This window comes from Poromitra crassiceps, assembly GCF_964638095.1.
Source record: "Poromitra crassiceps genome assembly, chromosome: 17".
NCBI classification, from domain to species: Eukaryota; Metazoa; Chordata; class Actinopteri; order Beryciformes; family Melamphaidae; genus Poromitra; species Poromitra crassiceps.
The window spans coordinates 24,282,009-24,295,634 of NC_139635.1; the positions used below are offsets into that span (position 1 = coordinate 24,282,009).

The 13,626-nt window shown below is 43.6% G+C and overlaps 1 protein-coding gene across 5 annotated transcripts in view; it reads left to right on the forward strand.

The window, feature by feature from the left end:
- Positions 1–13,626, forward strand: part of LOC310791959 (nucleoprotein TPR-like) — a 72,074-nt gene that overhangs the window by 18,477 nt on the left and 39,971 nt on the right. For all 5 annotated transcript variants that reach the window (XM_083653643.1, XM_083653645.1, XM_083653644.1 and 2 more), the window contains exons 14-18: positions 5,307–5,530; positions 6,234–6,397; positions 6,797–6,921; positions 8,047–8,195; positions 9,375–9,537. In XM_083653643.1, the coding sequence (XP_083509769.1) occupies positions 5,307–5,530; positions 6,234–6,397; positions 6,797–6,921; positions 8,047–8,195; positions 9,375–9,537 (825 nt within the window). The remainder of the gene's footprint in view (positions 1–5,306; positions 5,531–6,233; positions 6,398–6,796; positions 6,922–8,046; positions 8,196–9,374; positions 9,538–13,626) is intronic.

The window sequence follows — 13,626 nt, forward strand, 5'->3', positions numbered from 1 at the left end:
CAAGCCACTGAACCCTGAACACTGAGCTGTGTTTTCGCCACATTTCTTGACCCATGTGGTAGGCTATAAACTTTGATTTGCAACTGTTCGTTTTTAGTAATTTCACCAAGTAAATGTGTTGTGTTGAGAGCATTATTGAGAGAGATTAAAAGCAGCACAGAGTAGGCTATCAGGGCTGAGAAGTAAAACGGCTTTCAGTAAAAACAAGTTTGGTGATTTGATTCCTTCATGTGCTGATGTGCGGTCGTTTGAGAGTGAAAGCACACTCAGTACTGCACATAATAGCGTTTCATTGCAACTTTTCACGGGCTGTTCTCACCATTGTACAATACGTGCTGATCACTTTCTGAGTATAATGGCATCTGCCCCAGCGCGAGGTCTGCACGGAGACTCGCGGGGCCCCACCCCACGGAGCTTTGCTCGAGTATAAGAGCACCTTTACGAGGGAGCCACCTCTGTTAAATGTCGCTCCGCCTTCAGCTCTCTCTCTCGACCAATGAAAACAAAATATTTTTCAAACAAGTGTTGCAGTCGGTGGATTTCTGTCATTTGCGATTGGAACTAACGGCACAGTTGAGGAGTGTTCACACATTCAAGCCTCTCTCTTTAATTGTGAGCTTCTGCTAAAAATCCTATCTTGTAACAGTAACTAACCTTCCATGTCTCAACCTATGCCACGTTGGCTCCTTGAATTTGGGGAATTGGACCTTGTTGAAAGTCCTTGAAAAGTAATTGAATTTGTTGTCGAAGGTGGTGTGGGAACTAGGGTTGCCAACCGTCCCTTAAAATACGGAATCGTCCCGTATTTGTAAACAAAAAGACGTGTGCCGTATTGAACTGATGCGGGGCGTGATTTGTCCTGTATTCGAGAAACACTGCGTGCAAAGAGTGAAGGGCTATTTGTATGAGTCTCTGCTTACTAGTCCACTGGCCCCGCTGCCTCCCCCCCCCCCCTCCCAACCTGTCTGTGGTGTCATGTTACAGCAGGAGCCAGAGGCTGCAGACACAGTGCACAGGACACACGGAGCACTCTCAAAGTTCCTTATTCACCAGGCATCACAAATGCCATTTCTTTTGCACATTATCAATATTTATTTATTTAGATGTGATAATAAAGATTTCGAGAGTCTGGTACCTTGAGAAGTGTTTGAATTTTACTCTTAAAAAGCTGTACAAACCCTGCTTACATTTGGGCATTATTATTAGGGGTGTCAAAAATAATCGATTATAAGATGCATCGCGATGCGGACCTGCACGATTCTGCATCGATTCACAAATGTCAAAAATCGATTATTATTATTTTTTTTTATTTTTTTTTTATTTTTTTTTATAATCAAATAAAATATAATGTAAGTACATGCAGTTGTTTATTTTAATTATGGATCATAATACAATGCAATTCTAAATGCACTTTTATTTTAAAAGTATTCGGGAAAAAAGTGATGCATCGATTTAAGATGCATCGAGATGCATCGATAATCGTTATCGAATCGAATCGTAGCCCTCTGAATCGTAATCAAATCGAATCGTGAGGCCAGTGAAGATTCACAGCCCTAATTATTATGTTATATCTTTAGATGTAGTAAAAGTACTACTAGGGTAATGCAGGTGTAAGACTTGTTATACAGTAATCAGAGCTCCTCAGTCTAAATTCATACTTTTCAATAATTAATTGTTCTTTTGTTGAGAAGATTTCATCTCAAATCTAAAATGTTTTACTATAGTATAGTAGATGTATATTATAGTATATTTATAGTATAGTCTGTTCTACCCAAGGGAATATGACATTGCTGTTTGTAGTACTCTTGAAAGAAAATTCTTGAATGACTACAATGTGAAGATGAATTATATCAAAATGTCATTTGCACTAGGCTACTGTTGTTTTTCTTAAAATGTTGAACTTTATCCAATCCATAGCACAGAAAATGTAAAAACTGATCAAAATCAGGTTTGTTTGCTTGTGTTAATGGTAAATGGTTGAAGCTGAAGCCATTGCAGTTATGTGATTGTATATATTTAAGTCCACTGAGCCGTTAAGACCCGTTCTATTTGTTATAGATCCACATAGCTAGAGACAACCAAACCCCCCCCCCCCCTCCCCGGTCGCCCCCAGCCGCCCCAGTTCCTCATTTCCATTTCAAGAAGTTAGCAACCTTAGTGGGAACCCACACTGGACGCTGGTTGGGTTTACATTTAGCCTAATAGTCATTTAATAATGAGAACATTAATCAATCAGAATAAAAAAGACCTTGTAGGCATTGTGGAGGAAATTATACTACTGTATTTTGCATTCTGGCATGATGCTAGTCAATAGTGTTCTGTATTCTCTTGTGAGCTCATCTTAGAACACTGCAGTTCAGCACACCTCTCTGTCTGTGACTGGACTGAGAGATGATGCTCGGCTTTACTTGGTCTTGTGACGCTGAAGAATGTCTCATCTCCCGACACTTGAGGAGTCTCCGTCTTATGATATCTGATGATTTATTGAGACTGGAGCTCTGAGGATCCAGCAGGAAGTAAATCTGCTGCTGCCTGTCTGCTGTTCAACCAACATCAATTCTCTCATGTCAGTCCCCTCTTCAGGTCGCTCCACTGCCTTCCCATCTCTACAGCCATCAAATTCAAGACTGGTGTTTGCCTAGTGCGGCGATCCTCAAACTGCGGGCTCCGGTCCGGAACCGGACCCAGACCCAGACGGCATCCTATGCGGACCCAGCCATATAACCTACAAATCATTGAGAATTATTACATTTTCACGGAACGTCTAATAGCCAATGGCTATTAGCCATTACGGTACTTGTTTATCAGCACAGGAAACTCACTGACGAATAGGGCTGGGTATTGGCAAGGATCTCACGATACGTATCACAATACTTGGGTCACGATACGATTGTATCACGATATATTGCGATGCGATACATATTGCGATATATTGCGATATTCTACAGAATTTACTCGAAATTAAATAATAGAGCTAAAGATACAACACACTGTGTACCACCCAGGTAGTGTAATAATATGTACATCACTTTATACTGATAAGTTAGTGGACAAATGTAGTCAAAACTACTGAGTGTTGAGTGTTACTGAACGCATCGATATGGGAAATATCAATACAGTATCGATTAGGGGTGGGAATCACCAGATGCAGAGGCCTGACAGCTGACATGGCATGGCCTGCAATTTGTTTTATTTTTTTATTTTTTATTTTTTTTATATCGCGATACTTGGCGTCCAAGTATCGATACAGTATCGGGAAATAAAATATTGCGATATATTGCCGTATCGATTATATTGCCCAGCCCTACTGACGAATGCATGCGTTGTAAATCATCACACGTGATTCTACATAGGTTGATACTGACCTTCATTATATATGGCACTAAATCATAATGCTAAGTTATAGCTAGATATACACGTTCTCCGGAACCGCATACGATGACAGTGTTCCGGACCTTTGCTTGAGGAAGTTGGTACCCCTCGAGTACCGCTGGCCTAGTGCCTACAGGACAGTACATCAGACTGCTCCTCCCTATCTGCAATCTACAGTCTGTTTCCAAACCATCGCCTCGCTCACTCAGCTCCTCCACCCTTGCAGGCGCCCTTGCCCTGCCATCCGTACGTGGGCTCAGAAGTCACTCCTCGGTCGCGGCTCCTCTTGTTCCTGGCACCACTATGGTGGAACGAGCTCTCCTCTTTTGTCGGAACGGCCGAATCACTGCCTATCTTTCTATCTATCACACCTCGCTGGACCCCTCTCGAACTACAGCTTTGTGACCTGAACAAACCTTTCTTCTTACCCATTCAACAAACACAACTTATTCCTCTTAAAAGTCTTATATGATAAAGACTTGTGATGCACAGTTGGTTTCACTACTGTTGACAAAATGTACTTCTTGTCGCTTTGGAAAAAAGCATCTGCTAAATGATGTGACGTAATGTAATTCAGAGCTAGATCCTCCTTGTCACACGGACATCCTTATCACCAGAGCCCGAAACCACTTCTACCTTAGTCAATGTTCTCGCTTTGACAGCTTTTGAGATGAACACAAACCTGCCCGGAGACGGCCTTGAGGTACCCAGTGTAGCCTGGCACTTACATCATTTAATGAGGATGGGTCATCCCTAGTCTCGCAGTAGCCTGCCGTAGATTCGATACATCTACGTCTGGAACGCAACTCTTGAAAATCAGAGGCGTAACTAGGGATGGGGCCGATCCAATATCGGTATTGGGTGCCGATATTGGCACTAATTCACGGATCGGATCGGAATTATTATTATTATTATTTTTTTTTGCAATTCCAGCATGGGCTGCACAGGCTGGCCGTTATTTGCCCATGTATAATAGTATCCTTCTTTGCCTTGTATATTTTCTTAATTTTGTCTGCTTTTTGCAAGGTATATTTTAAAAAAAATCTTTAATTGGCCAAATCTTTGCCTATACTGTATATTCAAGAAAAATATTGGTATCGGCATAATATCGGTATCGGCAGATATCCAAATTCAGGTATCGGAATCGGATCGGAAGTGAAAAAAGTGGATCGGTGCATCCCTAGGCGTAACAGACATATGAATTGACAGCCCAGCCAATCGGATTTCGCCGCAGGCTTCCTGTTGGCAGAACCCGGAAATGTGACTTGTGATTCAGATCCTCCGTCGCTGGAAGTGTGCTGACGTAATACATTGGGTGAACAAAGAGGGAAAAAACGTGGTTCAGCTGATAATGCCAGAGTCAAACTCTGAAGAAGACACCTGTGTGTGTCGAAACGTCAGTCTTTGTTTGCACATATTAAATTGCCTAACTTTGACCATGTGCTCCAGAGACCAGATCCTTTTGTTTCACTAGTAATACATTGGGTCTGACCACGCGAGACTAGGTCGCCCCCTAAGCCCCCCCCCCCATCCCCGAACCTCAGCTATAAATTGACAGATCGTTGTTCTCTGCCTTTTTTTCACGGGCACTATTCCAACAGATTCCCAATGGCAAACAAAATTGTTTGGTCTTTTTATGCCGCCTACTTTAGGAAGAGATGTCATCAAGTTTCTGGGAAAGTCTATGCTTTGGTGCATGTAAAAGCACACACACACACACACATCAGATCACTTTATTTAGTGTTCAAGTAAACCATTAATTTGAAAGGAATTGGGAATGATTAAATGTTCTGCACCTCTACCGTTTGGAGGGGTGTCCGGCCTAAGTAAGTAAAAGTAAGTAGCTAATGATGGGTGAAAGGTCAAGTCTCTGTAAAATAGCGCTGTGCAGTCAGTCTGCTATCATGCATCAACGTTGTCCTCTCCTTGTCCAGGTCTGTGCTCTTCTGGTGGAACTGGAGGAAGCCCAGGGACGCCATGTGACCAAGGAGGACGGCAGCTCGGCCAACATCAGCAGCTCCTCCGAGGTGATCGGCTCGCGCCAACTGTCCTTCCGCAGCGTGGAGGAGCTTCAGAGGCAGAACCAAAGCCTGCTGGGAAGCCTGAGGGAACTGGAGGAGGAGAGGGACAGACGGCAGACACAGCTTACATCAGCACGGTAACAGAGTGCTACTATTAGTCCTGCCAGTTCTACTAACTACAGCAACTATAGTGCTGCGAGTTCAACCACTACCACCACTGTACTAATACTATTACTACTATAGTTCTAATACCACTACTACCTCTGGATGCACGATATTGGATCCCCCCCCCCCCCATATCCGATATGCAGATATTTTGCAACTCTTTTGGCCGATGATGCTGATATATGCGCACATTTTCCTCCACCTAATTTCAGTGAACTTCTCTCCTGTAGTAGAATTCACACGTTATTATGTCTTCTCTTATTGTGATGGCCCCACTGGCAGATGTAGACATGAATACAATGCATTTCAAAATGTACACATTCACTGGGAAAAATAAGAACATTATTTCAATGTAGGTTATGTAAAACATGCCATATTTTTCATTTATATAAGCATCGAGCATTTGGGCATAATTAAAGCATCATTTTATCGGCCTGCTAAATCGGCAGAAATGTTCGTTTCGGGCCGATGCTGTTCAAATCGTGCATTCCTACTACTACTCATACTGCCAATATTAATATTATTACTACTGCTGCTACTACTTCTACTCCTACTCTAAGGGCAAGTTAATTTGCTATTTGTAGTTGTCAAAAATATGGTGCAGAGCATTGGTCAGCAGTGGAGTTGTATTAAATGTATTATAACCCCGAGCTGCATCTCTCTGGGTCTTTCCAGTGTATCAGAGCTGGAGGCGAGCAGAGACCTGCTGCAGAAGGAGGTGGAGCAGCTGAGAGAGCAGAGGAACCAGCAGAAACAGCTGGCCGACTCCAGCGCCAGACAGAGAGACATGTTTAAGATCCTGCTGTCACAGAGCACTGGCTTCACTCTGCCTCCTCAAGGTACACACACACACACACACACACCGCTTATGTACAACTCTAAAGCTGCATATATTAGCCTCATATAATCCATGTCACAAAGGATTGTGAGCAAGACATCCTTCCTTTTTCATCAGCTGTTGAGATTAATCAACTAAAACAGAGTAGAGATCCCTTCAAAACACCCTGAAAACATGGGTCTCAGTCTACTTCCAAGTGGCCTCAAGTGTGGTTTGTGTTGAGAACACAACAGAGTTTGAAGGGCATCGATCTCTCCTGTCCAAACAAACCAAACTAAAGAAGTAAGTAAGTAAAAGTCGTCTAGGGTTTGGATGAATGGACCCAAACGGGCTGGGCGTGAACACAGCCTAATGTAACAGTCCATACAGGATGAGGTCATGTGTCCATGTGTGTCTCCAGGTCCAGACTCTTCCTCACAGCCTCCTCAGCCTCGGCCCGCGGTCCCGGCTACTCGCTCGACTCCACAGAGAGCTGCTGCTGCAGAGTCCGCCCAGGCTGCACAGTCTAAAGCTGCACTCAAACAGGTACACACACACACACACACACACACACACACACACACACACACACACACACACACACACAGAGCTGCTGCTGCTGCAGCGTCAGCCCAGGCTGCCCAGTCTAAAGCTGCACTCAAACAGGTACACACACACACACACACACACACACACACACACACACACATGCGCACACACACACACACACACACACACACACACACACACACACACACAGGGCTGCTGCTGCAGAGTCCGCCCAGGCTGCACAGTCTAAAGCTGCACTCAAACAGGTACACACACACACACACACACACACACACACAGAGCTGCTGCTACTGAGTCCGCCCAGGCTGCACAGTCCAAAGCTGCACTCAAACAGACACACACACACACACACACACACACACACACACACACACACTAAAATGTTTTATTTATGTCCAAATAAATACAAACATACAAAGGACATAGATACTATTAATTCAGGCAGATGTTGAGTCAGTCAGTTGCATAAGTGGCTAATTGGCAGCACATTGTTGCACACACACACACACACACACACACACACACACACACATACACACACACACACACACACAGGATGATAACAGGCAGGTTGAAAGATAACAGACGTATCCACTTCATACTGGAGATATAAAAAGCAGCGCCTCCTCCATATTGAGCGGCTACCAATGATAGTAGATATTGACCAACACCTGGCTAACTGCTTGGCTCTTCTCTAAAGCTGCTGACAGGGTTCTGCGCAGCCTCGACTTGGAGCCTTGCCGCCAACTTGCGCCGATAGGACGGCCAGCTGCGGCGACCCCCTCGGCACAGTCAGCGCCGGCGATTTCGCTTGAGCAATAATTTGCGCTTTAGGGAGACCAGGGATCTGAGGGCCCTCACAACAAACAACCAGCACCATGACCCAGGCTCCCAAAGATTAAAAAAACAAAAACAAAAACGTAGCCTAGCTGTGAAATGGTGTTCTCCCACTGTTGATATTTCAGCATCTTGGTTAGAACGGCTTCCTCAAGACTGTAGTCAACACACATCATTCTTTTAATGTTCCTATGAACTTGAACTTGGAAAAAATTAAATATCAAATTCAATAACTATTATTTGTGTGTGTGTGTCTCCATCCAGCTCAGCGACTCCTTCTCTCTGTATAAGAAGGAGAAGGCAGAGAATGACAGAATGATGAATGAAACCAACGACCGGCTGCAGAAGCAGTTGACGGAGCTGCGCTCCTTCAAGGCCAAGCTGGCGTCACAGCTAGAGTTTAACAACAAGAGGTATGGTGTAAAGCAGTGATACCCCCCCCCCCCCCCCCCCCGACCATTTTCTAATTCACAATGAAAACTTAACATTAAATAAAGTTTGACTGAGCTCCAGCTAAATTGTCCAATATTGTGTACTGAACTAACTTAACTTAACTAACTATCCTTTGTGCACAAAGTCATGTTTGGTTAATTTTCTTTTTGGAGAGACCCTTTATTGATTTGTTTGGGATGTTTACAGGCCCCCTGGATGCTTGTCATTTTGCAAAAGTGGCCCCCGGGCAAAGCAAGTTGAGTGTCCCTGGTGTAAAGCATTGAACACTGAAACGTGACTATATATGCAGCTATAAAATCAGTTATTTTTCAAAACCGGAGCCAATGTTGGCATTTTACAGAATATGAAACCAGAAACCAGAATATGTACAATATCAATGTAAATTTGGATATACCGTACTATCCTACTAGTGCACTATAATGTTATAATCATGTTTTTCAGTGACTCCTGAGCAAACCAGGCAACTAATATTATAATTTAAATATCAATAAGTTATCAATAATTTAATTATTTAATTTGTGGATATATGCAATATGAGAACAAAATAGTATATCTATGAGAATCTGCAGACTTCATTCAATCTGTTAGAACCATAAATCGCTTCATTTTCCCAGTTTGGCAAAATGATGATTGTTTTCAAACATCACCCCTTGTGGCTCCATTTTGAAGGGCAGGGGGCAAAAGCGAGGGGCAGGGGTAAAAACAAGAAATTGGATTGGGCCTATATCTACATTACAGATGGTTATTAAAAATCTCATTGTGTAAATCATATTTTGTGAAAGCACCAATAGTCATCCTTACAATATTGTTGCAATATTGACACCAAGGTATTATTTTGAATAAAAAATATTGTGATATTTGATTTTGTCCCGATCACCCAGCCCTTCATCTCACATGTGACTTTGACCTAGAACTGAACATTTAGCCCACTTTGTAAAAAATACAGAGATAATATATTGTGCATCGCCATTCAGCTTAAAAATGTGTGAGTGATTTGTGGTCCATATCACCCAGCCCTAAAGGGAAGTTTGACCTAACCCCCCCCATTCCAGTTCTTCAGATAATCATTATTTTCTGTGTGTTTTCTCTCCTTTCTCTGCTTGTTTGTCTGCCTCCCTCTGTGTCTCTCTGTATGTCAGGTATGAGATGCTCCAGGAAACGGCATCAGCCCACCGCAGAGAGATATCCGCTCTACAGGACAGGAACCGCAAAATGGTCACCACCATCCAGCGACACGAACAGATCATCCACACCATGACCCAGGACCTACGACAGGCTAACGAAAAACTGGCACTGGAAGAGGTATGGAAGGGGAGATGCAGGGAGCAAGAGATGTATACAAACATGGATGGATAGATGAGCGCATATTAGTGTTGCCACGGTGTCAACTAGGGATGGGTACCGAACTCGGTACTTTTACAGGCACCGACCGAATTACGTCGGTACTGCCCCGTACCAGTTCACATAAAAACGAACGGTACCAAATTTCGGTACTTGAACGCATCTGAGTAATAGAAAGAGAGTGGTGAAAATAGAAATTCCGACGGAACCTTAAGGCAACACGCAAGAGCGCGTTACGTCACTACGTCACTCTGGTTCTGAAAGCAAAACAGGACCAGCCGAAAGCTGTGGCTACACTTTACCAAGATAGACTCAGACAACACTGGTTGCAACATGTGTGATGTGAATTGCAAAGCTGGCCAGGGAAACACCTCAAACTTGAGGAAGCATGGTCAAACACAAGATATATTTAGCTAAATGCTGAAGACTGTAACGTCTTAGATAGGCTGAGGGTGAATGAAGCAGATAGCCTACCGCACCGTTGCTAACGTTAGCAGCACCTCCTCAGCTGTAACGTTGAGAGAGGCATCGACTTCTACAACATCAAGTAACGTTATTTAATTAGCTAGCGTTAGCTGTATTAGTTGTTTCACTGCCGTTGTGGTTGTTAGATAACGGGGCTTTTCACTGTCTTCACAACGACTGCAAACGTTACTACGTTAAACGTTAAACGCTAACGTTACTCTTGCTGCAGTAATTGTCAAGGGTTCAACAGAATGTATTTCCTCAGCCTGTATAGTAGCTATCAACATGAAATAAAAAGCATTTGAGAGCTTAAACCCGTGGGTTTTTATTTGGAAGGGTTACATTTGCCATAATCTTTATTAACATTTCTTAAAATGCATTAGAATATTTTGATTTTTAATTCTTGGGGTTAAAGATAAAAAATTTTTTTAATGAACATTAGGGCAAATATAATACGAAAAGCCAAAGGGTTAAGCTCTCAAATGCTTTTTATTTTATGTTTCTATGTGCTACAGAGCCTGAGATATGAAGGCTTTAGTGAATACTGACCGCTCTCTCTGAGAAGTTTGGATTTTTTTTATTTTTTACAACTGTAATTTTTTTTGTTATTAGAGCGTGTAAAGTACCGAAAATGGTACCGTTTTGGGTACCGTACCGAATTCCAGGTACCGGTATCGTACCGGTATCGGTTCAAATGTGAACGGTACCCATCCCTAGTGTCAACATTTTCCCACCGGGTAATAAACACGTGACAACATCTGTGTTACCGGTGACACCCTAAAAGGTACAATAAACAACAAAGCTCCTGAGTTGTCCTCACAGTCCAGTCAGTCAGCCCCTCCCCGCTGCTGTGCTTGACAAGGGGTCCCAGGTGACTCCCCAGCAAAATGAGTCAATTGTGTGATTTCACTAGGATTTCAATGACTAGAAGTTAGCCCAGGGAGAGAATGTAGTGCATATACTTGGTAATAGCTTTCACTCTCTTCCTGTTATCTCCCCATCTATATTATATTATACTGTTCGCATCAGCTGCGTCGAGTCACATTTTCGAGGCGCGGTACGCAGGCTGTGCTGGCAGGCTCGCTGACCGCATCGCACCCCTTGCGCATTTAGCGAGGGGTTTGACATGGAACTATATCAAGCCTTTCACAGTCACAACCATTGAGTTATAATATGAATGGAGAGAGCGTCCCTATCTCCGCCCTGTATGTGTATTGAAGCCAAAATCCGGCCAGATCACTGAACCAGAGTCTGCGCAGTAGCGCCTTTGATTGAGAACCTCTGAGAGCTCCACGCCCCTCTGAACTTTCTTATGTAGAGCTGCTGTTTCTAGAATGCGCACAGTGCGTTGTGTATTTATACACAGTCTAGCTCTGTAAATATAACACTTTAAGTTGTAATATTTTTTGTCTCGCCAAAAGTAACCAGGAAGAGTCCCACTATGAGATCAGTTTATCAAAATGACGCCTGTACGAAAATCTGATTTTGGTTGTCGGAGATTTCTCCTCCGGGCTGCTGTGCTCTCAGCCCGGACCGGAAGTGGAGGCTCCTCTCGGCCTCACTGGGGAAATTATCTGATCCACTGCTGTGTTGATTAAGCTAGCCTAATGTTTCCGTGGCATTTTGATTAACTTTATGATTTAATTCCTTTTGGAGCAAATGTTGGTTTTACAAATCTAACCTTGACGCTTTACGCTACGTTGTTTACTGGTATAGTGTGGGTAGGGCAGCCTGCTGTAACGTTCCATTTAATATAGCTCAGTGGTAACGTTAGCCTAGCTGCCTAGTCTCGTCTCTGTTAACTACCGTATATCCTTACAACAGCTAAGAAAGGAGCTTGTGAAGAACGAACAGCCCCACAGTCAAAGCATTTCTCTGAGATATCCATATAAAAATGTTTGTTGCTTTAATACCAAAAATAAAACCTCTGTTTATGTGACGCTAACGGCTAACCCGTTAGCGATTAGCTCATGGCTGGTGCTTGCGTACTAGGCCCCATCTTATAAAACACATTTCCTGGCAGTTGGACAACCTGGTAAGTTCTGAAAATATGTGTATATTATTGTGTTATTCCAGCTATCGTTATCGGTTGTTAAGTTATAGTAATATTAAGCCGATAAATAATGAAAAACAGCCGACTAGCGAAAGTGGCTAACGCTATTGCTAACGTAGCTGGAGTAACTACTAAAACACATATTTTCTGAACTTACTTCAGTCCCCAACCAACGTTAATTCCTCGCGTGCCTTTCTCAAAACGATGTTCTTTTTATTGCGGTCCATTGATATGTCTGGTAGCCAGCACAGCCACCCCGACCTCCAGGGAGCCACTACCCGTGCTAAGAGCCTCTGTCCCGGGCCCACACACCCAGCAGAGCCACCCAGACCTCCAGGCAGCATTACATGATGAAAGCACAAAGCAGCACTGTGTCCTGTCTATGTAAAACTAACGCTAGTTCTATACTGTGAAGAGCCTGTCCAGCCAATGACGGCTTGAGACTGGCTGCCACAGCTGTCAATCATCCATTTTTATCCCTTTTTATATGTCAAATAACTACCGGTACTTAAAAACAAACTGATCAGAAAAATGACCACTTGCACAGGCATTAGCATGATAATGACTATCTAAAATGATACAAACCACCTTTGGAAAAAAATGATCTGACGTATACTGTGATTATTTCGGTTTTGATTTTCCCATCCACTAACATGGGGAGGCGGGCCTTGTGACCTAATACTGGATTCAGCCGCCAGAGCGGCGATCTAACATGCAGCGGCTTCACTGAACCAGTCTGATGCCCAGTCCATATTATAATAGGTCCATGGTCACAACACTGACATGGAACTATATCAAGGCTTTCACAGTCACAACACTGGCGGCCTCACAATACGCACGCATGGCTGCATCCGACTCCAGACAACGTTTCAGACCCTCCTGGAGACAATCTTTCTCAAAAGAGACGTTGGTTGGGGGTACGGTGGGGCAGTGGTAAGCGCCGTCGCCTCAAAGCTAGAAGGTCCTAGATTCGATTCCCACCTGGGACGCTGTGAGCGCTGAAGGAGTGTGTGCCCGTCCGCCCGTCCATGTGCTCATAACATGTACGGTATAACTAACGTTACTTGCCGGTCTAACCAGAGATGATGAACGCTGTAGCCACACTGCAGCCCAGAGGGAGCACTTGTAATTTACCCCCCCGTACGCTGAAACTGTGGAGTTTTTTCTTTAATTTCCTCCATAAAAATGAACGGTGTTACCGGTGGGCATGTTATGTACCGTAAATTCCGCACTATAAGCCGCACCGGACTATAAGCCGCAGCAGCAAAATTGACTGTTTGTTACATATATAAGCCGCACCGGACTATAAGCCGCGGGTGTTTTAACACGTTAACTGCCAGCGACGTATGCATACGTCAAAAAAAATCCAGCGCTTGACTGCCAGCGACGTATGGATACGTCAAAAAAATCGTTTTTTTTTTTTTTGACGGTGGGGCGTTGATCAATCCCTTTTACGTCTCCTGTACAATTATTGGAGGTATTGAATGTGTATAATCTATTTTACCGACCCACTAAGTGTTGACAGTGCTCCC